At 40.0% G+C, this 26,286-nt stretch overlaps 2 protein-coding genes across 2 annotated transcripts in view; both read left to right on the top strand.

The window, feature by feature from the left end:
* The window catches only part of LOC144632334 (uncharacterized), a 229,078-nt gene that overhangs the window by 202,770 nt on the left and 22 nt on the right, over positions 1 to 26,286 (top strand). The window lies entirely within an intron of this gene.
* Positions 933 to 26,275, top strand: LOC144632246 (uncharacterized). The gene is made up of 11 exons (XM_078490839.1): positions 933 to 1,943; positions 3,322 to 3,584; positions 3,781 to 4,014; positions 4,259 to 4,482; positions 6,220 to 6,453; positions 6,649 to 8,351; positions 12,272 to 12,531; positions 13,360 to 13,563; positions 20,178 to 20,386; positions 21,635 to 21,874; positions 24,113 to 26,275. The coding sequence occupies exons 1-11, from the start codon at positions 1,376 to 1,378 to the stop codon at positions 24,870 to 24,872; spliced, it is 4,899 nt and encodes a 1,632-aa protein (XP_078346965.1). The 5' UTR covers positions 933 to 1,375; the 3' UTR covers positions 24,873 to 26,275.

Genomic DNA, 26,286 nt, shown 5'->3' with positions numbered 1-26,286 from the left:
ATTTTGTTTCTTTGCTTTTTGTTTTCCTTGCAAAACCGCTTTCAATTTAAAAGACCGCCTTTATACGGCCGCTTTTATACGGCCGCCTTCTATACTCTTTCTACAAGTATATCTGCTGGTCAGCGGAGTTACAAAAAATGTTTACAGCTGATGGACCAACCAACCAACCACCTGTGCGAGTGCCATCAGGCTACCCACTATACTCCTGAATTAAAAATTCAGTCGTAAAAATGGGAATTCTGGGGGAAAATTACTTGACCATTGAAGTCTGCTGAGAGTAATTCCGTTGAGTCGTGCACTTCAATCCCATCTGGTAAGAGGTTATTCGGGGCCCAAATCATTTGAGAATAACCCCTGTATAGATCTGTTAATATTTGTAAAGATCTGTAAAGATTTGAACTCGCGACACTTGGTAGCCTGCGTTGCAGACGAACTAAACGCTAGTATAGTCCATACCGATATATACCGAGGTTTTGTGACACGTCCGGCTGCGACGCAGGCTAGACACCTGGCCACCTCTGAAATTGTATCGATTATATGCATGGACTTTATTGATGCATTATTCTTTAGTCAACCTCGTCTCTAGCGCGCTTTTCCCTTCCCGCTCACCCTTCCCCGTTTAAAGGGAAAAACGCCCTGGGGACAAGGACGTTTTTTTTTTTTCGTTTCTCCCGGCGAACAACTGCTGACCGAGGAGCCAGGCGACAGCGATGGGGACGCGGGGTTCTCAGAGCTCTCTGAGGTCAAGATTGGTCACATGTACAGACCAAGAGCAGTCTTTTAAGATCTTATTTTGTGGGGAACCTATACAATAATCAAAACGTGTTCTGAACGTTATTGTAAATGACACGTATATCGCAGAACGTTCTTTAATTATTTTATTTTTTGATTAAAGCTATTCATTCATTTTTCTCTCACGCTTCTGTTTTCGCTTCACGCTCGACAGACTAAGTATAAAGGGGACTATTTATAGTCTAGATTGGTTTTTGCATGCATTTAGCCTCCCTGTGCTTCGCATGGCTAGCTTGCTGACTCGCATGCGTCACTGGTTTAAGCAGAGCGGAAGGTAGTTTGCAAATCATGCAAGTTTAGAGAGAAGCTTCACTTTTACTGAGAATGCCAGCTGTTTAGGATTCGCCCATTTCTTTACAGTCTTCGCAGGACCAAACAAAACCTTCTGATCCCCGAACTTACAATGTGAAAACTGAAAATGAAACATTTTCGAGTCTGACTATCTCAGCTAATATGGCCAGTTGTTTACCAATGAGAGGCGGAAGTGTTCGAATGTTTGTGTAAAGAATATTGCTCCACGGCCTCTCTTTCAGAAATTGTTAAACGAACAGATTTATTTCCCCTTGGATTGAATGGCGCTGAAATGTGGTTTCGCCAAACAAAAGACAGCTTTTTGATTACAGAAGACAGCCAGGGAAAGGTTACACATGTCCACGCTTTCTCTGCACAAGCACGTCTTTGTCTGGATTACAGCAATAATGGAAAGTGTGATAAACAGGACTGTGCAAATCTGCACGTTTGCAGAGATTATATCACTGATTCCTGTAACAGTGGTGTAACATGTCCACTGAATCACCAATTCCACGACCAGAGAGACAAAGCTTTGCTGTCGAGGATCAAACTTGATCAGTTTACAGACCTTCAACTCAAAAGGCTCGTGCTTTCGTCAACACCTCAGATTTGTGTTGAGTACAACAACGGCGTCTGCAAGCGAGGTAATAACTGTACCAAGATTCATATGTGCTGTGGTTATCTAAGGAAATGTTGCAGTGGTGAATATGAGTGTGGCTTAGATCATGAAACAGCCATGGACACTGACCAAACCCGGGCAGTTATGAAACGTCTCATGTTGAACAACATTGGCAAACATGACCTAATTAAGATGGTTCTTGATGACAAGCTCAGTGTTTCAGGCAGCGACAATACAAAATGTGAGTAGCACACGTTTTTTCTTAAACCTCTGCTGAAGAGCTGATCATGAGTATGGAGTTTGCAGTACTGACACTGCGAACTGAAATGAGATTTTGCGTCCATTTTCAATGCGTCCAATTTGATGTATTAACATATCTTTTTCCTTGGATAATAGCAGTCCCTCAATTAAATGCCCCCTTCCCCGCTAGAATAAACATCCCCTTTGGTGACTGTACTTAAAATAATGGCCTTCCCCAAGTAATTGCTCCCCTTCAACCTCCCCCTCGCGTTTTACCCCCTGCCTAGATATAGTTGTCATAGCGATTAAGTGAGTAAACCCTCAACTACTCGGGTAAATTTAAAAACACATCTTTTTTTGCCCGGATAGGCCAGGTTTGATTAGCTTAACAAAAGCTCTGTGCATGCGTTGTAACTCTGTGTGCGATGAAGCAATCACGTTCCCAGAACCTGCGTTCCCCTTGACAGACCAGAAGGATCGCCGGCCTCTGGGGACGAGATTGGCGATAAAGCGTATCGTTTTCAAATTTACCCGGGTAAATGTGGACGTAAACATTTTATAAAGGGGACGGTTTTTTGCAAAAAAAATTAGAAAAAAAAAAATTATAAAAAAAAAATAAAAAATTTGCGCAAAAGGGGAACGAGAACAAGAGAAAAAATACATATCTCCAAGCAACCATGTAATATCCTCTATTTATACGGCGTTTTCAAATTTCTCCGTTGTCAAATTTACCCGGGTTAATGTGGACAGGGTCTCAGTAAGACTCGGATTGATGACTGAAGAGAAGGATATTGATATTGAAAAAAAAATGAAGAAACCAAATTGAGAACACTTAGAAAGCCCATGTTCAGTTTACTTGTTGCAACTTTTTCATAACTTATAGACTACTAAACAACTTGAATAATCACCCTATATCTCGGAGTGAAAACATAGTAATTGACCTGACTATTAATTGAGGAAATATGGCTCATACATTTTGTACTTCGTTTATTGTTTTCTTGGAAGTGCAATTTCCAAGTTTGTTTATGCCTCGAAATAATTGCATGCGCTAATTTTTATCTGAATCGTTATCATTTTAATTTTCTGCTGTTGCACATTTGCTCCTTTTATTATTGCCCCTACGACACCAAGTCTAGTTTATCAAGGAACCCGTGCCAAGAAGCTTACCAGATTTCCCTTTTTAAATCTCAAAAAGTATGAAGTGCTATCTATCTGTTGGACAGTGGGCTTTATATTTTGTGTGTGTTGTCAGGTTACGTTGCTCTGGCCAACGACACCTTTGTAATAAAAGTTCATTTTAATTTTTGGTTTAATTGAGGATTTAGTGAGAAAAGCAAAAAAACAACTATCATCTTCAATGTCCTTGCTCCCTTCAACAGGCCACATTCACCAGGACAAGCCAGAAGCATGCATCTGCTCACAATTCCTTACTGGCAAATGTTACAGAGGCTTAAGATGCGAAAACCATCACTGTCGTTTGCCTTACCACTGGCAATACAAAGTTACCTTTTTTGATGAATGGAAAAGCTTCAGTGAGAAGGACAACTTGACACTAGAGAAGTTGTACTGTGATGTGAATGTGGAGGACCAAGTGAATTTTAAACTAGCCCAGCCCCTTGACGTTCCTCGTCTTGAAAGGCAAGTTGATACTCTCAAATAGGTTTTTAGCCAGCGAACAGCTTTAAGTCATTTCATGTACTTTGACTCACAAACCATCATGATGTCTCCGAAACAACAACCATAATAAAAAAAAAAATAAAAATACAATTACAAAATTCGTTGACACATTCTTAGGTGTGTGAAATGATGTCGTTCCTTTGTTGTGACTTTTCAGGAAGGGAATTCTTCCTAGTGACCAGCAATATGAGGTTAAGATTGACCTGAACAACATGAAGATTATGACATTTCAAAAGCCAAAGGGTGGCGGCATTGTCTTGGTGGGCGAATTAAGGCGCCTGTCCACCTTGTCTTACATGTATGCCACTCGCCCATCTGACCTCGTATTCACTAACTGGAAATGGCATTGGAAAGATGATGTCAACGTCTGGCATTTGTATGACAAAGACTTATTGGTAAGTTTGTATTTAGAAATTCCGATGATAACCCCACATCTCGAAAATTAAGCCCTCTGAAAAATAAGCCAATTCACCGGAATCTCATGTATCTCTGACATAAGTAACTCATAATATGACAAAGTACCTTTGTAAAACACTATAGAACATTTTCTTAAAGAAAAAAAAAAATCTAGTAAAAGGAATATGAAGCCTTCGTGGTCATAAGTTTAACAATAAGTAACACTAGAATTTTTCTCTATAGAAAAGAGACCTGCAAAAGCTGATAGAGCAAGCCTTTCTAGACTCGTGTGACAAGAGGAAACCAAGAGCCACATTCACGTTTGCTACCCCAGAGAACATGTACAACTTGGTTTTTTGTTCAACAAGAGTGATGTACGCCATGAACTTGAAAACTAAAGCCAAGAGACAGGTGAAAAGAAGACCTGAAAAACCTATATCCAACGAAGAACTGGACGACGTTAAGTGGTATGCATAATACAATTTCATTCTCGATTCAGTTGCATCAAAGCCCGGGGGGGGGGGGGTACTCCTAAAATTTACTACGGGGGTGTGCCGCTGAGTATCTGAGACTCTGGACCTGTTCCAGAGCTGAATTTGCGACCCTGTTCCAGACAAACATTGCAAAATAGGTACCCTGTTCCAGACAATATCCACAATGGAAATATATGAAGATAGATATAAAAACACTAGCGTATACATCACAAAGCGCTCACTCTGGCTCACTTGAATTCTTCTGTGGCTCTGAGATAAAGCGATGAGAAAAGCGGAGTTTCATAGCCAAACTTGATCGTGTTTATCATGATTCTGGCGAAAAAACGACCCTGTTCCAGAGTCAAAAGCGTGATTTTTATACCCTGTTCCAGAGTCTGAGGGGCAAAAAGCATACCCTGTTGAGCGGCACATACCCGTATAGCCCTTATATGGGAGTACCCCCCCCCCCGGGCATCAAAGCGTAAAGAAATGAGAGCGCCTGTTCAGTTCACGCTTACGTTTAATTTTAAGACCCGTTTACGCAGGCGATTTATGTGCACTTTTTCGCCCTTGTAAACTAGAGGCGATTTTAGTGAAATTTCTCGCCGCAATTTGTCTGCAAATTAAAAAACACGGGGATATCAGTAAAGATAAACGTTTATTCGTTTGTCTCACGACGGAATCGCTTTGAGGTGTAGATCGTGACTTTTCGACTGCAATACTGCTAGTCTTCATCAGGCGATGAGGTCGACTGTTTGCTGATCCTTGCTTGTTGCTTTAAAAGGTACCGCTTATAGTTTATATTCTCGTGAGTTTGTCTGTTCAGTACCAAGTACCAGGTGTTTACATAGAACCGTTTCGGATTACCCCTCATTATATGTCCACATCAGCTTTTGGCATCTTTTTAGCGCGCGACCAAACTTCCCCGTGGTGTCCCTTCTGATAACGGGCTTTCCCGTGCGACATCGCGGCGAGAAAACGCACTAAAATCGCGACCAGTTAACCGATGCGGACTGGTTCCAAACGGTTCTATGTAAACACCTGGTACTTTATGGTTGTTTCTGGAATCGGTTCGGTAAGGATCCAAAACTTGCCCTGCAAAACAGCAGCATCCCGTTAGGGATCCGTTTGGATTCATTCCGGACCTCTTCCAGAACGTTCCCGTGTAAATGGAAGGCCCATCCAGTCCGGGTTTTCATTTTGATCTGTTTGGAACCGGTCCCATGTAAACATAGACTAAGCAACGCCGTGTGATCGATGCATTGCGTAATATAATGGGCAGAACGAGTGCTCACCAAGAAAAAGGAGGCAGCGTCTAGTTCAACAGCAATAATTCACGGACGGCGCATCCTGAAACTGCGATTGACCAAGCTTTTTTTCTTATATAGATAGTAGTTACTTTTAATATTGTAAGCAATTGTAAATAATCGCAAATAATTTGTAAAGCGCTATTGGATAGCGATTGAAGCAGCGTTATACAAATAAATTATTTTATTGTTACCATTATTATTATTAGTTTCAAGCTTCTTGCTCGTGATACCTCTTAATCGTCCATCTTTATTTTGGGTTAATTTTTACTTCTTTGGCGTTTTTCTTCCTTACGCAACTATTATTTTGAGGTTTCCTTCAAAATGAAAGTACTTTTGTACATTGGAAAAAATGACAACAAAAAAACACGGAAAATACTTTGAGGTCTTGACCTAAATAGTATCTTAATTTCTTTCTTGAAAGGATACTTGGTTGTTTAGTTAAGAGAGAGACAATGGAAAGCACTCCGACATCTTGCATTCCAAGCCACTGGTCCCCATTGTCACCCAACGCGCAGTATACACGCGTTACATTAGACAAATCTTCACCTGAAATTAAAGACGTGGAGCAGTTGTTCAGAAAAACGATGAATCATGAGGCGGTGATCGAAAGTATCGAGCGTGTTCAGAACCCGTTGTTGTGGGCAAAGTACTGCAGGTAACGTAATAATTTTTCGTGAAAAAAAGTCGGTAAACAAGAGCTTAACATGCACGATTAGAAAACTGTCAAATAGACGTACATGGTATTTTCGGGGTTTTAAGTATGTCATCATTTTCAAAACACTGAGTACGTATTAAAAACGACTTTTGACGTAAACATGGGAATTGTTATAACTTTTTTTTCTTTTTCAAGGAATAAAGAAACTATGATGGCAGCTGCTCCGCTTAATCAGAAGCAGATAAATGAGAAGAAATTGTTTCACGGAACCAGTCCAGGACGCGTGGCGGCCATCTGTAAAAACAACTTTGACCCGGGTTTAGACAGAAAGAATGTGATGTTTGGCGAAGGAGCCACCTTCGCACCGAACGCCTCTTACAGCCACCGTCACGCAACAAGAGATGACCATTTGTCACAGTTTACGTTCCTGGCCAAAGTTCTTGTTGGTTCCTATACTGTGGGTCACCCCAGTTATCGAAGACCACCACCAAAGCAGCCTTTAAATCCTGAAAGCGATCTGCATGACTCATGCGTGGATAACAACTCAAATCCAACCATCTTTGTCGTCTTTGATGTGAATCACTTCTACCCAGAGTACATCATCAAGTATTATTCATTTGAATATCATACGACTTCAGCTTCTTATAACGCGTGCAACCTGCCCTCAGCACCGGTCTTACCACTGAGATCACTGCTGGACTTATCGCCCAGTAGCTTACATGCTGTGACAGCGTATAATCCAGTGCGACCTGCTGTGAGAAAGTCAGATTATCTCAGTGCTGCTGCAGCATCCACACCGAGCGGAATTGCTGTACAAAGTAGTTATTCAACCTCTACTGTGTCTAATTCAAGGATTACTAGTGCAAACCCGACAGAAAGCTCAAGTAATCTTGGTGCAGCATCCAAACCAAGTGTTTTAGTTCTGGAAGAGCAGAACGTTTTGCAGAAGAAGAAATGTCTAGTGGATTCATGCGAAACAAAGAACGATCACTTAGCCACTGAAGTTTCAAGCACTAATGAGAAGGAAACACCAGCTCCCGCCATTCTCAGTTCTCTACCCACAAATGATGACCGTAACGATTCTGTGAAGGAAGGGGTGATGGATAGTGATGAGAAGAAATCCACTGACCTCAAAGAATCTGACCGTTTCACCGCTTCGCAAGACCCTGTTAAAGTGGAGTGCCAGCGAAAGCTTCCCGCTTCAAGTTCATGCAGCTCTCCTCCAGACCCACAGAAATGTACTCCCTCCAAAAAGGCTGTCTTTGACTGCATTTTAAAGGAATTTAATGGGACCGTGTCCTTTGCTGCCATTTCAAATAGACAGGATCTGTTTCCTAGCGGATGTAAGGACATTGCAGAGTGGTTTAAAGCAAGTAAAGAAAGCTTCCTTCTCAGCGAAAGAAAAGATGGAAAAGTCATGGAGGTCAGCGTGTTTTGTCCTCGGGCACAGCTATGTTCCACCCAGGCTTGCACAAGAGAGGATTGCCAATACTTGCACGTGTGCTGGGATTACATCGCTGGTTTCTGCCGGTTTGGGGACAGATGTCAAATGAATCACAGTTTTCAGTACGACGAGGACCGAAAGTTCCTTTCCAAACTCATTATGTTGAATGGCCTTACAGCAGAAGATCTTCGTAAGGTTATACAGCTATCTTTACCCCAAGTCTGTTTAGACTATAACGAAGGAAGTTGCACAAAAGGTCAGAATTGTTCAAAGATACACATTTGTAAAGATATGATCAAAAAGAAGTGCGAAAGCGAAGAAGATTGCGATTTAGATCACGAATCTGCCATGACCACTGACCATAACCGGAGAGTTCTTGAGCGGTACCACATGGCGCACTTGAAATCAGACGTCGTGAAAAGGATGATACTGGTTTATGATGACTCAGACAAAGGTATAAAATTCAATATTCATTTTCATCTTTGGCTGAATGTTTTTGCAAATCCTTCTTTATATCGATTGATTGCAGCTGTTAAGTGCAACTGAGCCTTTCAAGTGCTAATGGTCACCTCCCGTTTACAAGCGGAAAAGTAGCCAAAAACTCAAATGACATAGATAAAAGCCACTGTCGTTTCTCTTACCCTTATCTACCTTGATACCGGTTTTTAAATCTAATATTTACCGGTTCTTAAATTAGTTAATAAGTAAATCATTATTAACAATTATTCCCGGGCGTGTTATTGTTGAACCCCGAGCGGTCGGGGTCCTTCCTGCCTGGGCTTTTTTCTAAAACACACACTACAGTCTCCGACCAGTCTCTACATCAAATGATGTCGTTCGGGCCTGCGTGTCCTCTCGCTCCATGAGACTACAGTCCTGACTGAGGCCACGTTATCATCTCTTATCTCTTGACATATTTTCGGTCCAAAATTGGTAGTTAATTTGCAAAATTCAATTTTTAAATATCACTTGGAGTGATTTCTTTTAAATGAGAGAAATTTTCATTCAGCAAATGCCGCATGTTCACTCCTGGTGGCAACGTGGCTGGCTGGCCACCTGAGTCAATTTCACCGCCTAGCGCGGTGATTGGCCCATAGTCTGAGCTTCTCGACCAATCAGAATTTAATACACCTCTGGAAATTATACTAAGCCCTCTTATTAAAAACTACCAATGGTATATTGCAATTCCTGAGTTTTTAGTGGTTAATAGGCAATGGTATATGAGCTCATATACCATTGACCACAAATATTGTAGCCGATACGCATTAACAAGAACAGCTAGGGAGCTCAAATATTGCAATTCTTTGGGCTTTTTTAATAAAACAATTATTCCACTCGCGCTTGTTGGATAAGTGATAGTTATAGCCATCTCGGCGCTAGGCGCCTCGTTGGCTATCTGCCTTCTCATATCCAACGCGCGCTCATGGAATAATTGTTAAATATTAGCCTGTGTAGCTGGCGGTATCAAGCAAGCGGCGAAGCCACGAGTGGCTTGGGGAGGAGGAGTTGAAATTTCAACTCCTCCTCCCCAAGCCACTCGCGGCTGCGCCGCTTGCTTGTACACGCTTTAAAACCCAAAAATACCGCCAGCTACGCAGGCTAGTTAAATATAAGAACCTAAAATTTAAGAACCTGTTAGGCTAAAATTTCCATTTTATACCCCCTTTGTATAAGAACCTGTTTTAGCCTAAAATTTAAAACAGATTCCTATGCATAGTATTTATTTAAAACTTAGAATTCGAATTCAAATAAAAGCTCTACTGGGAAAATAAATTGAGCTAAATCCCTTGCAACGTCATTATAGTATATGTAGATACTATACACAGGTGCTTCTTTTCAGTGAGTACGCGTGCTGTATAGCAATTTCAACGTGAGCTTCATACTGTTTTCTCACTTTATTTAACAATTAGACTACAACCCGAGTTTTCTATAGCAAATAGTCAACGAGGCGCAGCCGGGCTTCGCTCATGAACGAGGCTCTATTGTTTTGAAACTCTAAATTTGTCCACCTACAATATTGTGCACTTTGAAGACAACAATCGAGAAATTACCGCTAAGGCTACGCGAGCGCGCGACGTTTTCTTCGGCGAATAGAATAAGTGAGGAACCAATCAGATCCGCGGATTTCCAATGAACACAGCTGAGTTTCTACTAATGGATTTTAGAATATAGCCGCTGTATACGCGCGATGGAATTCTAGCGGGCATTATTTTTTATAGAACATAGCTGAAAACTATAGAAGCCCGGTACCCCGGATGTGCGAATTGTTTGTCGAATTTCGCTGAACGCGCGACTTCGTCGACTTCGCCTCTATTCTCTTGTTTTGTTGTTTAAATGATGCTTTAAAGCAGCAAGTTTTTATCAGAAACGTTTTACTTCCTTAAATGGAAGTAAGACAGTGCCAAAGGAAGCGACAGATGAAGAAAGAATCGCTGAAATTTGTTGTTTTTCTTTGGAGTTGTGTACGCCACTATTTTGCCGTGAACTGCCGAAATTGATTGGAAATTATTTAGCAAAACAAGCCGGACTCTAGAAACGCTTTGAGGTAAGAAACCTTTTTTAGCCACAATCTGAAGACAGAACACACCACTTTTGTTCTTTTTAAATCGAAATTCGAGGCGAATTTGAAAAACTTGCTGCGAAACGAACACATGGAAATTTTTCATTTGAATGAAATTGAAGTCGGCTTGAATGCGTAAATATTTCAACTAGATTTGTCGGCTTTGTGAGAATCTTTTGGTAGTCGGAGAAAGGACTATAAATAAGAAATATGAATGAAATGGTATCTTGGTTTATTTATAAAGAAGCCGCCAAAGAAAAGAATAAACTAAACTTTCACTTTTACCGATGTTGCGTGCGTTTGTAAATGCCGTGAGAGGCCGCGAGTCTTGTACGTTCTGTGCTCTTTTTAATGCTATATTCTAAACCCACTAGAAGATGGTTTTCCTATGTCCTATAAGAAAATAATGCACTTTTGAGGTCTATAAAAGCAGCTGAATGCCCTCGCCTTACGGCTCGGGCATCCACTAGCAGCTTTTATAGACCTCAAGCGTGCATTATTTTAACAATAGAGTGTTTCTGTCGAGGAACTATCGGCTGATAGTTGCCCCGCGGAAATTTGATGTTCTTAAAACAAATATTAGCCCGAGAAGCGAAGCTTCGAGGGCAAATATGCTAGTTTTAAGAACATCAAATTTCCAAGGGGCAACTATCAGTCCGATAGTTCCGAGACAGAAACACTCTATTGTTTTTATTGTTCACCACTAAATTTTCCTCCGCGCGCACATACAAAAACAAGCATCGTAAATTATTTTTACTTTTGAGGATAAAAAACTCAATTGAAAGCCGAAATTTAACAAACGAAACAAAACCAGACGAGAAACCCACTAAATGCAGTGAATTTGGTTGGGTTTTTTTGTCTGCAGGCGGCTTGTTTACAAAAAACAGTCACGGGCGGGCACTATCGATCCGGGCATTTTTTCACGGGAGGGCACTATGGGCTGATAGTGCCCTCCGGCGGACGGGCACTATCGCGTCATCGTGTTCAATTTAAACCAATCAGAATCGGAGAAAATTTAGTGGTGAACTATAATTTCTTTTATAGTTCACCACTAAATTTTCTCCGATTCTGATTGGTTTAAATTGAACACGTGACGCGATAGTGCCCGTCCGCCGGACGGCACTATCAGCCCATAGTGCCCTCCCGTGAAAAATGCCCGGATCGTAGTGTCCGCCCGTGACTTTTTTTGTAAACAAGCTCCTACAGACAAAAAACCCCAACCAAATTCACTGCATTTAGTGGGTTTCTCGTCTGGCTTTGTTTCGTTTGTTAAATTTCGGCTTTCAATTGAGTTTCTTTATCCTCAAAAGTAAAAATAATTCACGGTGCTTGTTTTTGTATGTGCGCGCGGAAGAAAATTTAGTGGTGAACAATAAAGACAATAGAGTGTTTCTGCCCCTCGGAACTATCGGTCTGATAGTTGCCCCTTGGAAATTTGATGTTCTTAAAACTAGCATATTTGCCCTCCGGCGGAAGGCCTTCGCTTCTCGGGCTAATATTTGTTTTAAGAACATCAAATTTCCGCGGGGCAACTATCAGCCGATAGTTCCTCGACAAAAACACTCTATTGTTAAAATAGAACATGGAAAACCATCTTCTAGTAGGTAAATAGTATTCCAATATGACTGAGTTAGGATGTTTCATTGTAGCAACAAAAACTTTTTAGTTCTCAAGAAAATATTAACACGTACAATTTATATAAGAACCTGTTTATGCTAACTTGCTGGAAAAATGCAGGTTCTTATATGCGTACGTCACGTGAATAAGTGAAGTGTATGCATAAACGTCCCTAACTCTTTCACTTGTGTCAGCAGGTTGTCATGTTCATCAGGATAAGCCAGATGCACTCATCTGCTCAGAGTTCCTTCTTGGCAATTTATGCAAGAAAGGTGTCAAGTGTTCAGAACACCACTGCTCTTTGCCTTACCACTGGCAATACCGTTTGAAAGCTCCGAAAGTCGATGAATGGAAGAGTTTCTGTGAGAAGGACAACGAGACACTGGAGGAACTGTACTGTGACGTGATGTTAGAGGAGTGCTCAGCTTCAGGCTTTCAGATTTCTTTAGAAAGGCAAGTTGCATTGGTTTAAGCAGGGCAAGAGAAACCTGAATTAATCGCCGGATGTTTAAAAAGACAAAGCTAAGGTTTCAATCTTTAGCAGATAAAGGACTAACGCAGGAAATCAGCTAGGATATTGTTCCATACAGACCATACAGTCACTAGTAACTTTTAAAACGTTTGTCACATCATTTAATTCACATACACGTAGTACAAAAGATATGTGACTTATTCCACTCGTGCTTGTTGGATAAGAGATAGTTATAGCCAACTCGGCGCTACGCGCTTTGTTGGCTATCTACCACCCCATATCCAACGCGCGCTCGTTGAATAATTGTTAAGCATACCACGAGAAAGTGTTGTGTAACTATTTTCTACCATGCTATAGAAAATACGCTTACTTGATTTCGTTGATAATAGGATCGCAGGGCACGATGCCGGGGAAGGTTGGGTTGAATACCGTCGAATATACAACGGCTTTCCTGTATTCTGTAAAGTTGAACCCCAATAAATTAAACTCGAACCTTGTTCGTGTTGAAGGAGGTTCGAGTTATAAAGACAAGGGTATAGAATTAGTAAGAAGATATCCTGGGCCAGGTTGTTCGAAAGCCAAGTAACACTAACCCAGGCCAGATTAAAAGTTGATCGAGGGTTCAATTTCTCTTATATAAAAGTGTTTTTATTGCAAATGCTTCGTGGAGTTTTGGATAAGTGTACGTTAAAGCTGGAGGACAGAAAATATAAACAGAAAACGTTACTGAAAAGCTAAAAAAAAAATGAAATCAAAATTCAGGCTTGTTAATTCATTAACATTTTGATTTATTTATCTTCTTTTTAAAGCAAGGGCTTCCTGCCGCTTGACGTAAACTTTCTACTCGATGACAAGGTTATGATTATACAGGACGAGGTCGACGACGATATGGCCAATATAAGACGCCTCTCGACAGAATCGTACGCCAACAATCCCTCCAATCCAGTGGCTACAGCGTGGACCTGGTACTGGAAGGATGAGGATGGAATGTGGCTACAGTACGGTGTAGACCACTTGGTGAGTTTACGCCCAGTAAAACGAGGAAACTTGTTTCCATAATTGCTTCCTCCTTTTGCCATGGTTCCATGCCGCGCGGAAACACGGAATGTTTCTGCCGTGTAGCAGAAGCAAATTTTGCTTCTTGGAAACAATGCTTTGCTTGTGGCAAAACTGGAAAACATAAAGGAAATATGCGCTCGCTACGAGTGTTTTTGGAAACATTTTCCCTCGTTTTACCAGGCCTTTAAAAAGGGTTTTATCTTCGGTATTGCTCCTTGGTTAGACCAAGAAATATACAAGAAATATACCAAAAACTTAATTGAATTAAAGTTTTTTGTATATTTCTTGTTTATACCACACTCTTTATTGTGCTTCACGCACGACGGACTAAGAAGAGTTGGGACTGCTCGTAGACTACCTGGACTACGTCATATATTACTTTAATGCTTTCCATTGGAAGTAAATTTGATTCTTTTGAACGGCTTAACGCGGTGAAGAAATGAAAACGCTCTCGAATTGCGAAAACGCAAAATAATAACGCAGCGTATCAATGGACCATTTTGTATATGTTTTTTTATCATTCAAATGTTTTCGTGTTTCGTGCACAAGCAAGCCTTCTGTTTTTAAACAACACCGTGTAAAATAAAGGATGTTTTGTGTGTTTCAGTGTTTACAACAGCATTCAGCCAGAGTGTAGATTCGATCAAGCAAATAAGAGAATTGTTCCATAAAAGCACCACTCTAACTCAAGCCACACTTCATATGACACGACATTTTCGGTGTGAACATGTTACAGAGAAACACAAAGGCGAGCTTACGAGGAATAAACAGAGACCGACTCAACGTAGACTGATTTTGGGTGTTTTCCATTAAGCCGAATATTTCGGAAATTTCGTCGGAAATCAAATGGAAAGGTCTGTTTCGGCTCGATCTGACCGAAATATTCGGGACCACCTCTGGAGGTGGTCAACTTTCAGTTCACGGGTCGGACCGTTCGGACCGAAATTTCCCGTTCCATTTTGACAAACTGTTCAGTTGTCCTACTTTGGTTCAGTAGCTTCTCACAGATGCGGGAAACTGGGGAAAGGAATGCAAAATGGTAAGGACCGTTTCACTCGGGTGACCCGGATAAAGCGGAAAATGTCGTTCCATTTTTCAACGGTCAGTTCCTGTTGGTCCGACCAGTCGCAATTGGAAAATGGAAAGCACCCTTTGAATTTCGTGTACTATATTTCGGCTGGCCAAACCAGCCTTTTTACCGAATGGTAATGAGGTTATGTTATGGGCCGCATTTTTACCGAATGGTGATGAGGTTATGTTATGGGCCGCATTTTCTCACTCGAACACTCACTCACTCACTCAATCCTCACTGGATTCTGATATCAAACCGCAATTAATTCATCATTAAACGAGAAACGTGCTGACAGAAGGGTCCTTTAAAAGCATTCAGCACATGTCAATCAGAAACAAATTATTCTTCAACCCCGTTCCAGGGTCTCTCTCTTTCAGGGAACTAAATTGAATTTCACAAAACAAATCGAAAGAGGATCACTTACACTTATCCTCTGGTGATAAAAGAGAATAGAATTCGCTCAACGAAGCCTCAGAGCATAGGCTATCAATGACCCATTCACGTAAGAAAACATTCAAAGACGCGTTTTAGTGAACACAACATTCATGCACCTTTTTGTTTCGCGTCACATCATCTTCGTGTCACGTCATCCGTTCTTGATCTTTTTGAGTCGTGCAGAAACGCGCATCTCTCTCTCAAATTTTATTCGCTGCTAAAAATAACGCTATACGTGCTGGCAGAAAAGTAAACATATTCACAAAACAAATTTACTTAATGCTAAAAAGGATCAAAGGTTACACTTAAATATTTTTGTGATAAAATACGGAATTCGCGCTATGAACTACATATAGTTACGCTTAAACTGTTATAAAAAATTATTACGCTCGCCTTGTGACGTGTTTTAGTCAACACAACATCCACGGCACGTTTTTGTTTCGCGTCACGTCGCCTCGTGTCACGTCATCCGTTTTTTTCGACTTTTTTGCTTGTTTACAAGCGAAAGTAGGAGAATAACAGTTATGTTAGGGAAAATGTCACATTCTTGTAAACTCTCAAGGGATTTTTTTAATTTCTCAAGGGACTGTTTTAATTTCTCAAGGGATTACTTTCAGCTGTGGGTGATCACTTGCGATCTCGTGGAAAAAAACGTGACTTGTCACATTTACAAACGTTATATAAGGATTTTAAAAGTGACATGTCAGCTTTCTTATCTCAACGCACGTGTGTCTGAAAGGCGATCTATAAAAAGCGTCGCACAAACAATGGATTGCGTAACTAACGCTAAAACACGAATAAATAATCACTAGCACTTACATCGTTTAAAAAATTACAAACGTCAAAAATAAACCATACCAAAAAAACTCGCTCTTTTCAAAGATATTTTGGAAGTTAAAACAAATGCAAGAGATGGGGGCTTCTTTTAGCTTAGGAGCGGTTAAAAATTAGGCCAAATTTGGTCGCTACAAGCGCCATTCTATTTCGTCATCAGCCTAGGTCGTTAGGGGCGTGACCTCTCGTTGACAGCAATGTTGCATGAATCGGCTTTACAACATGCGATCGTATCGACGCAGTTCGAGTGGAATTTCAGTCAAAGACAGCAAAATTATTTCGTATTTCATCTTCAAATATAATTCGAAAGCATTCACTGTATATATGGCTTTTGTTTAATCCTTCTTAAGCCCACGAAGAAGCTGTCTTGATATCCGACCCTCGCAGAGCCTAGACAAAACGCAGCTTGAGTGTTTCGATTTGTTTACGCCGCAATTATATGCGCAATGTTTTCTCCGACAGTAGTCGGAAATATCCGTATTTTTTTTCGTGCTTTTTCGTCGCAAAAACAAAGCGTCGAACGCATATTTTGTTGTTTCATTTGCTAATTTCGCTGCCGTAATCGACTGCCTCGAAAGGTCCTTGCAATTTTAAAGTATAGAATTGTCATATCTCGGTGAAATTTGCACTGTTTATTTGTGTAATGTTGAGGAATATGTGTATAAATACCCGGCGCGGACGAGCCATTTTTGACAAAATTATATGGCTGCATTTCCTCCGCAAAGATAGGAAATTGTTGAGCTAAACTACAAAGCAACTGTAATGATAAGTTCGAAGAACAATGCACAGGATAAACCTTTGACTCATACTTCATTCTTAAAAAGTCGGTATCTCGAAGAGACTTTGATTCCTCTTTTTGAGTCGAGCAGATACACGAAGTGTTCGGGCGTATCTTTTCTCTCAAATTTTTTCCGCTGCTCAAAAATAACGCTATACGTGCTGACAGAAAAAAAGTAATTCGCGGGAAAAAAGTGAAATTTCACGGGATTTGAAGAGACAAATTCGCGGAGAAAACGGCCAATTTCGCGAGATTTTCGCGGAAATTTTCGGGGCAAATTTTCGTTGACAAGCAAACAAGAAAGAAAAAAAGGAAGATTCCTGAAAAAAATATCAGAAGGATGTGAAATTCAGGGCAAGAAAAAAGACACAAAAATTCATCCAACACAATTCTGAAGGCAACTGTACTTGTTTCAAGCGGTAAGAAAAACGAATAAAGCTTTACCGAAATGCTTGGCCGGTTAACCTCCTTTTTCAGCTGCAATTCAGAGCCGAAAACCGTAATGCAATAAACTTATTTTCTCCACATCGCTCTCTTGTGTTGCTTTGCAGTTTCCAAGGTCAGATTGCTCTAGATCAAAGGTTTAAATCCATCTGTGAAGTCAAAACATTCTTGTGTCTTCATTCGTGTACGATTAAACGTGTGCCTGCATTACTACAGACAGCAGTTTGCTTTCAATTCGTGTAGTGTCAACGAAAAGTCTTCTTTGCCACCAGTCCCCAGGTTTTCGCAACATCAATCTAAGAACGCCTGGTAGTTTGGTACGATGTTTACTCGTGGCCTTGACGAATTTTCAAGATAAATTTGCACGTTTATGGCAAAGTAAACAGCTCCAACAGCCAAGATAAGTTTCAAATATGTTGAACTGACTTGTATTTGGTCGAATTTCTAGCGAATTTCGCGGTATTTCACATAAAGGTAATACACTAACCGGTAAATATTTTGGTTGTGAAAACTGAATAGCGCTACGACCCCTGCGAGCACGAGCCAGCAATGACGCAACTCACGTGGAAAAATAAAGCAAAGTGAGATTGCTTTACTTTATTGGACACTTATTTAGAAAAAATGCGGAGGTCGGCACTTCATTCATCGAATTACCATGAGCCCGGTTGCTCGAAGAGCCTTTGATCTCACTCGAACACTCACTCACTCACTCAATCACTCACTGGATTCTGATATCAAACCGCAATTAATTCATAATTAAACGAGAAACGTGCTGACAGAAGGGTCCTTTAAACGCATTCAGCACATGTCAATCAGAAACAAATTATTCTTCAACCTCGTTCCAGGGTCTCTCTCTTTCAGGGAACTAAATTGAATTTCACAAAACAAATCGAAAGAGGATCACTTACACTTATCCTCTGGTGATAAAAGAGAATAGAATTCGCTCAACGAAGCCTCAGAGCATAGGCTATCAATGACCCATTCACGTAAGAAAACATTCAAAGAAGCGCTTTAGTGAACACAACATTCATGCACGTTTTTGTTTCGCGTCACATCATCTTCGTGTCACGTCATCCGTTCTTGATCTTTTTGAGTCGTGCAGAAACGCGCATCTCTCTCTCAAATTTTATTCGCTGCTAAAAAAAAGTAAACATATTCACAAAACAAATTTACTTAATGCTAAAAGATTCAAAGGTTACACTTAAATATTTTTGTGATAAAATACGGAATTGGCGCTATGAACTACACATAGTTACGCTTAAACTGTTATAAAAAATTATTACGCTCGCCTTGTGACGTGTTTTAGTTAACACAACATCCACGGCACGTTTTTGTTTCGCGTCACGTCGCCTCGTGTCACGTCATCCGTTTTTTTCGACTTTTTTGCTTGTTTACAAGCGAAAGTAGGAGAATAACAGTTATGTTAGGGAAAATTTCACATTCTTGTAAACTCTCAAATGATTTTTTTAATTTCTCAAGGGACTGTTTTAATTTCTCAAGGGATTACTTTCAGCTGTGGGTGATCACTTGCGATCTCGTGGAAAAAAACGCGACTTGTCACATTTACAAACGTTATATAACAATTTAAAAAGTGACATGTCAGCTTTCTTATCTCAACGCACGTGTGTCTGAAAGGCGATTTTTAAAAAGCGTCGCACAAACAATGGATTGCTTAACTAAAACACGAATATATAATCACTAGCACTTACATCGTTTAAAAAGTTACAAACGTCAAATATAAACCATACCAAAAATATTTTTTCAGTTAAAACAAATGCAAGAGATGGGGGCTTCTTTTAGCTTAGGAGCGGTTAAAAATTAGGCCAAATTTGGTCGCTACAAGCGCCATCTATTTCGTCATCAGCCTAGGTCGTTAGGGGCGTGACCTCTCGTTGACAGCAATGTTGCATGAATCGGCTTTACAACATGCGATCGTATCGACGCAGTTCGAGTGGAATTTCAGTCAAAGGCAGCAAAATTTTGTCGTATTTCATCTTCAAATATAATTCGAAAGCATTCACTGTATATATGGCTTTTGTTTAATCCTTCTTAAGCCCACGAAGAAGCTGTCTTGATATCCGACCCTCGCAGAGCCTAGACGAAACGCAGCTTGAGTGTATCGATTTGTTTACGCCGCAATAATATGCGCAATGTTTTCTCCGACAGTAGTCGGAAATATCCGTATTTTTTTCGTGCTTTTTCGTCGCAAAAACAAAGCGTCGAACGCATATTTTGTTGTTTCATTTGCTAATTTCGCTGCCGTAATCGACTGCCTCGAAAGGTCCTTGCAATGTTAAAGTATAGAATTGTCATATCTCGGTGAAATTTGCACTGTTTATTTGTGTAATGTTGAGGAATATGTGTATAAATACCCGGCGCGGACGAGCCATTTTTGACAAAATTATATGGCTGCATTTCCTCCGCGAAGATAGGAAATTGTTAAACTAAACTACAAAGCAACTGTAATGATAAGTTCGAAGAACAATGCACAGGATAAACCTTCGACTCATACTTCATGCAAAAAAGTCGGTATCTCGAAGAGACTTTGATTCATCTTTTTGAGTCGAGCAGATACACGAAGTGTTCGGGCGTATCTTTTCTCTCAATTTTTTGCCGCTGTTCAAAAATAACGCTATACGTGCTGACAGAAAAGTAAACATATTCACAAACAAAATTCTTAATGCTTAAAAGGTTCAAAGGTAATACAATAACCAGTAAATATTTTGGTTGTGAAAACTGAATAGCGCCCTGACGACCCCTGCGAGCACGAGCCATCAATGACGCAACTCACGTGGAAAAATAAAGCAAAGTGAGATTGCTTTACGTTACTGGACACTTATTTAGAAAAAATGCGGAGGTCGGCACTTCATTCATCGAATTACCATGAGGTTGCTCGAAGAGCCTTTGATTTTATTATGGAGAAGTTGTCCGAGCCAAGCGAGTTGAAGAGACAACTGGGACTAACTTGATTGCGTAACAATTAAATATAAACTTTTTGTGTATTTGCAGGGCAGAGATTTGCAGAACTCTATAGAGGAGGCATTCCTGAACAAACGCAACTGCTTTGAATTTAGAATTTCAGACCAAGAATACAAGTTGTTTTTTGCGGGACCAGCAACTGAGATGCACCAGAAAAACTTGAAGTACGGCACTACAAAGAAAGCGAGAAGACGACCGGCGACATTTAAATCGGAAGCAAACATTCGGAAACTCAAAAGGTACGTGCAAAGGGATTTATTATGAATAACAAAAACCCACCCACGCCTGCTTAGCTCAAGCAGGAGAGGAACTCGATCAGTCTTAAAACAAATACAGTATGTGTTGAAAATTTTCAGGGGCACCCAACGCAATATTTCGTTAAAATATCTGTTCGGAAGACGATTTGAGATCTAGAATTTTCGGAACATTCATTGTAAATTTTTTGCTTGCCTGCCTTTCCTAGGATTTTCGAGCATCTAAAAAATGGTATAATTGTTCATTTTTAACGGATTTTTTACTCTAAAAAGGTCACCTAGAATTTTCGGGAGCCTTTCTCTGGCTTGAATTTTCGAAAAGGTAAGTTTTGATCCCTATAACTTTCGGATCACTAGACTTTCAGCTAGGAACTCCGAACAGATAAAAAAAATTTGAGGGGATAAAAATATGCCTATATCTATCGTTTAAATACTAAAATACGTTCAACGGTGCTATGTTTAAGTGGTTTTGAACTATATTCTCGATGGGTGCCCCTGAATTTTCTCTCTTCCTCTTCATCACCAAATGCATGGGAACTCTTTTCTTTTTATTGTGTGTCTCTTCAGTGCGCAGTGAAAATGGATTAAGGTCATTGCCCCGAAATAGAACTGAACATAGATTTTCAACCAAACTTTGCCTACTGGTTGATTACCTTAATTATCTTTCAAACATCATAGTAGGAATTGATCTGTTTTCGTTTTACAGAAGGAACTTGATCGCTACACTCAAAATATGAGAAAAAATTGATAGGTCACCATACTCGTTTACGAGAAAAGACGATTTATTTTTCTCGCGGACTAAGCCGCATAGAAAAAAGCCACCATTTCAATGCAATACTATTACAGGGCAATGACCTAAAAATAAATTAATTAAAAAAACCTATATATCACAGTCACTTGGTTTCTGAAAAATGGGCCTTTGTTACTTCATAGAGAAAAGAAGATAACAGCACTGGGAATATTAAACAAACAAAACGTGCAGTGAGAAGACTCCGATTTCATATACGATTTGCGCGAATATTTATAGTAAAAAAATCAACTTTTTAAATCAGATTGCTTGCTTGCTTGTTTACTTGCTTGCTTGCTTGCTTGCCATCTTGCTTGCTTGCTTGCTTGCTTGCTTACTTACTTACTTACTGACTGACTTGTTCCATTATAAATTTTACAGCATGATCCCCTTTGAGTGACTATTCAAGGCTATCAGTTGTATCCTCATTAAAACATTTTTCTTAGGTCTCTTGCCAGAATGTCATCTGCCCAGCTGAAAGCGGACAAAAATGCCACAAGTGCTAATGTCCCAAGCTATTGGACCTCAATGCCGTCTGATAAACAATATCAACGCGTTTCGTTATCTTCAACCTCATCTGAATATAAAGAGGTGGAGACGTTGTTTAAGAAGACGATGAATAAGCCAGTAGTGATCAACAGCATTGAACGTGTGCAGAACCCTTTCATGTGGGAGAAGTATCAAAGGTATTTTAATCTATCAATAAAAGTAACAACACCTGGCTAAAATTTTCAGACAGTCAGAACGGTTTGTTAAAGGGGCAGTATCATGGCGATTTTGATGCATTTTCGCAGTTAACGGAGCTAAAATTATTGCTCATAGCTCAACTCATTCACAACAAGCGCCTAGAACACCAAGGTGAAGATTTTACCTGAATATTTCAAAGGAGAGCAATATGTATTTAGTTTTTAACGATTCATCCACGACACATGGGCAGAGTTTGAAAACGTCTGCAAGTCGTTTTCAAATTTTGTTTAAAATTTCATGACTGTATAACTCATGATAATACATATTTTGTTACTTTAGTGGACTGTTATAGTCATTTTTAACAAAGCTAGACCATTATTTTAAAGTGACCATTAATATTTATATTTCTTTAGACTTTGACTTTTCGAAGTGATTCTCGTGATACTGTCCCTTTAAATAGCTTCGACTTCTACCACCAGCTGAAGTCATGCTCTGTTAGTTCCGAAAATGAAGGAAGTATTTCGAGTAAGACAAAATAAAGGAAACGAAGGATGGAGTATTATTACGAAAAAAAGCGAAATAACTTTTTGCAGCTTTTTGGTAGTTGATAGAAAAATGGTCCCCAAACCTTGTCAAATGATGGAGACAAACAATCAATATAGAATCTGTACCCTTTTGAAATTCAAAATCAAAATTTTTAAATCAATTAGAATCTCTATCATTTTGAATTTTGAATTTTTATCATTTTTCTATTATTCACTGACTGAAAATGGGAACAGCAAACATCAAAAGCTAGAAAAAGAAGAGCTGAGTTTTCATGACGTAAACGAAGTATGATTGGCAATTTTCTGGTTCGACATTTTTCAAACTTTTTAGTGGGTTATGACTTTTCCATGGACTAGTGGGTCTTACATCTATTATTGATTAGTAACCAATAAAAAACAATGATTGATCGATGACAATCCATAACATGAGATTTTGGGCACAGCTTATGCTAAGCCTTGTACATAAAGGCATAGAAGGTTATGAAAAGATTGGCACGACTTTTGGCCGTTACTGATTTGATCGTTACTGGAGGGTCCTGAAGGGGTAAAATGGGAACTGGGATTTGCCTATTTTGACTGGGATTTGCCTATATTTTCACTGGGAAAATGGGATTTAGTTCACTGGGACTGGGATTCAGAAACAAAAAATGGGAATGGGAAGCGTGTCAGTACATGACTAAACCAGCATATTTTGCGCTCTATAATGTTATGTTCTTAAAGTCCGGCACTGAATAGTTAAAAAGCTGAAAACTCTGAAACAAAATGACCGCACTGCACGAGTGTCCATCAAGTCTCGATCAATTTTCGTGTAAGTGATTAAGTTATACTCAGCAGAACAGCTATGACTGAGGATCGGCACAAATGGAATATTTAAAAGAAGTGACAGCAAGTTGTTGTCAGTCAGGGTAGTGGTAGGTATGGGATAAAAACTTGATAGCTTTAGTTAAAGCTACAAAAAATTTCTATTATTCTCTACAAGACAAATGATAATAACTAGCAGAACATGGTTTTGGGTAGTCCAGTCCTTGAACTATCCCTTCTGCAACCCAGGTGCGAAAAAAAAAGTCTAGGATAACTTGCATGTGCATGCTTTTAAAAAACAAACCAATGAAAAACGACAGAGACGTTTCTTACATGTAACATGTGCGTTAGGGTAAAAATAGTTCGCTAAAATGAAAAATTCAACTATGCGACTAAAGCGCGCGATCTGCAAGAAAAAATATTGTACATAAACTTTGTCTAAAGCCGTAATAAAAGAATAGGTACTAAATCCACAAATACTAAATTTTTGAATTTATCATCTGTGCGCGTGCGTGTCCAAAGGTGCTGTGGAATATGGTTTGGTTCCCCCCCTTTTTTGTAAAGGGGGGGGGGAGGGTGAGAGGACGGATTTCAGTGCAAGTTACTCTGGAATCGCTTTTCCTGCGCCTGGGTTCAATCCCTATATAGGGCACAGAAAGGGAAAGTTCAGGGAGTGTACTACATTTAGGACAATAAAAAACAACACAGATATAATGTGCTTGAGACCAGATTTCCACACACTGGGAATTTTACTGCTGGGACTGGGATTTAGACAAAAGATAGGCTGGGAAATGGGATTTGGGCAAAATTTGGGCTGGGAAATGGGATTTGGTACCCCCCTTTCAGGACCCTCTTACTGAGAGGTTTCTGATTTGTGTTTGTTGGTCGCAGAAAAAAGGAAAACATGCAGTTGGCGGTCTACAAGCGAACCTTGAATGTCAACGAGAAAAGATTGTTTCACGGAACAAGCCCTGAGACTGTGGAAGCCATCTGCAAACAGAATTTTGATTGGCGTATGCACGGAAAGAACAAGACCGCGTATGGCGAGGGAAGCTACTTTGCTGTGAATGCTTCTTACAGCGACAGCTACGCAACGAGAAATGTCGATTACTTTCAATTCATGTTCCTGGCCAAAGTTCTTGTTGGTTCCTTTACTAGGGGCCGCGTTGGGTATCGAAGACCACCACCAAAGCAGCCTTCAAATCCCGCAAGCGACCTGTACGACTCATGTGTGGATAACATAAACAATCCAACCATCTTTGTCGTTTTTGATACTGATCAGTTCTACCCAGAGTACATCATCAAGTATTCACACTCAGAAGCGTCCAGGCCAGTACCAAACCCGAGCTCTTCTCAAACAGCAGTATCTTATACCAAAGCGCAGGCCATATTAAGTACTGCTGTAACAAGCAGTTCACGTGCTGCTGGTGCGCTGTCAAGCCGGCCTGGTACATCATATAGTTATTCCTCAGGTTTGAACGCTGTTGGACTATCAGCCAATAAAGCAGCAACTGGATCCAACTCTCAAAAATCAAGCGGCCATAATCCTCCCTCAGCGCCAAACACTTCCAGGCTACCAAACAGGACAAGACTTCAACGTGCCAGGTCAACGCTGTCTTTAAAGAAAAAAAGGAAATGTTCTGTTATGTAACTGTAAAATGAAAACGTACATACATAATATGTCTACATGGACAATGTAAACAACCCAAAACATGAGTTAGTCGAGTTACTCTTGTAGACTTGATTTCAGTACAGAAATGCATATGAGCAGACAACAGTACCACTAAGCCCCCAGCCAGCTAAACGATACTTACAGATAACAGTTTCAAGGAAACATATGAAATTACAGCAATGCTTATATATATTTTTATTAAAAGCTAGCAATGATATATCGCAATTCCTGAGTTTTGATTAGTTAACAGGGAATGGTATATGAGCTATATATCATTGACCACAAATATGATAGCCGATACGCGTCAACGAAAACAGCTGGGAAGTTCAAATATTGCACTTCTTTGGGCGTTTATTTAGTAAAACAATTATTCCACTCGCGCTTGTTGGATGTGAGATCGTTATAACCAACTTGGCGCTACGCACCTCGTTGGCTATCTACCATCTCATATCCAACGCGCGCTCGTGGAATAATTGTTAAGTATATCTGTATTTTATTTTGCCGGTTTTTTAGTTTTTTCCTATTTCTGCTTTTTACTCGGGCTTAATATAAGACCCAAGTCAAGTTTTCGGTCGAATTCTTCTATTTTTTCTTGTCGCGATGGTCCTGATAAGGATGGGATCGATTCCAATGATTCGATATTGTCACGTAAGTGAAATCCAAGGTCTCGGGTTAGCTCGGGTTCAAATCCCGCTCTAACCAAAGTGGCCTGGTATTTTTTCCTGGCAAACCCTGGTTCCTCGGTCGTGCTTGTAAATAGCCATCTAGTCTGCCTCCTGCTAGTTAGGATTTTTCCCCAAGCTCGTCATGTTTATTCAAAATATTTGTTTTGCTTTTAGTTTAAGTGGAATGCCTGATAACTAGCATTTTGTAGCATTGTCAACTATAAATATAATTTACATTTAATGGAGGAAAATTTTGCATGTCGCACCTTGAGTAATAACGTTTCAAAATACCGAAACTGAAGTAAACGGTGCCAAGACGGTACTTGAATAGTCCACAGAAAGTAGATATGTAGTGGCTTTTCCAAGAAAAAGGCTAGAACTGCACTAGATATGTGCAAATGCCAAGCTTTTATTTTTGTAAATAAATTTGAATTTCAGAAAAAAATTACGTGACTTGATTCAGTACCTTGAATAACAGGGAGGGAGGTGTTACTAAAAATGACGTTGCACAAAACCAGACCTGGCACAAACACGTACTTTGAAAATTTGCTTGAACGCGCGTGCCTGGAAAAAAGTAAAGATGCGCGATGCAAAGTTATATTTGCATATTTCAAAACGGCCTGATTTGGGTACTGAAACGGAGAGTTATAAATTTGACATATTTTCTCGCCATTCTGCTATCCCATCTCAGACTATAATTATAAGGCCGGAAGTGAAACCCCATAACA

Source organism: Oculina patagonica, chromosome 12, assembly GCF_052425735.1.
Source record: "Oculina patagonica isolate OP01 chromosome 12, crgOcupat, whole genome shotgun sequence".
Lineage (NCBI taxonomy): Eukaryota > Metazoa > Cnidaria > Anthozoa > Scleractinia > Oculinidae > Oculina > Oculina patagonica.
The sequence above is the reverse complement of the archived record's forward strand: the minus strand, read 5'-3'. Positions and strand labels throughout refer to the sequence as shown.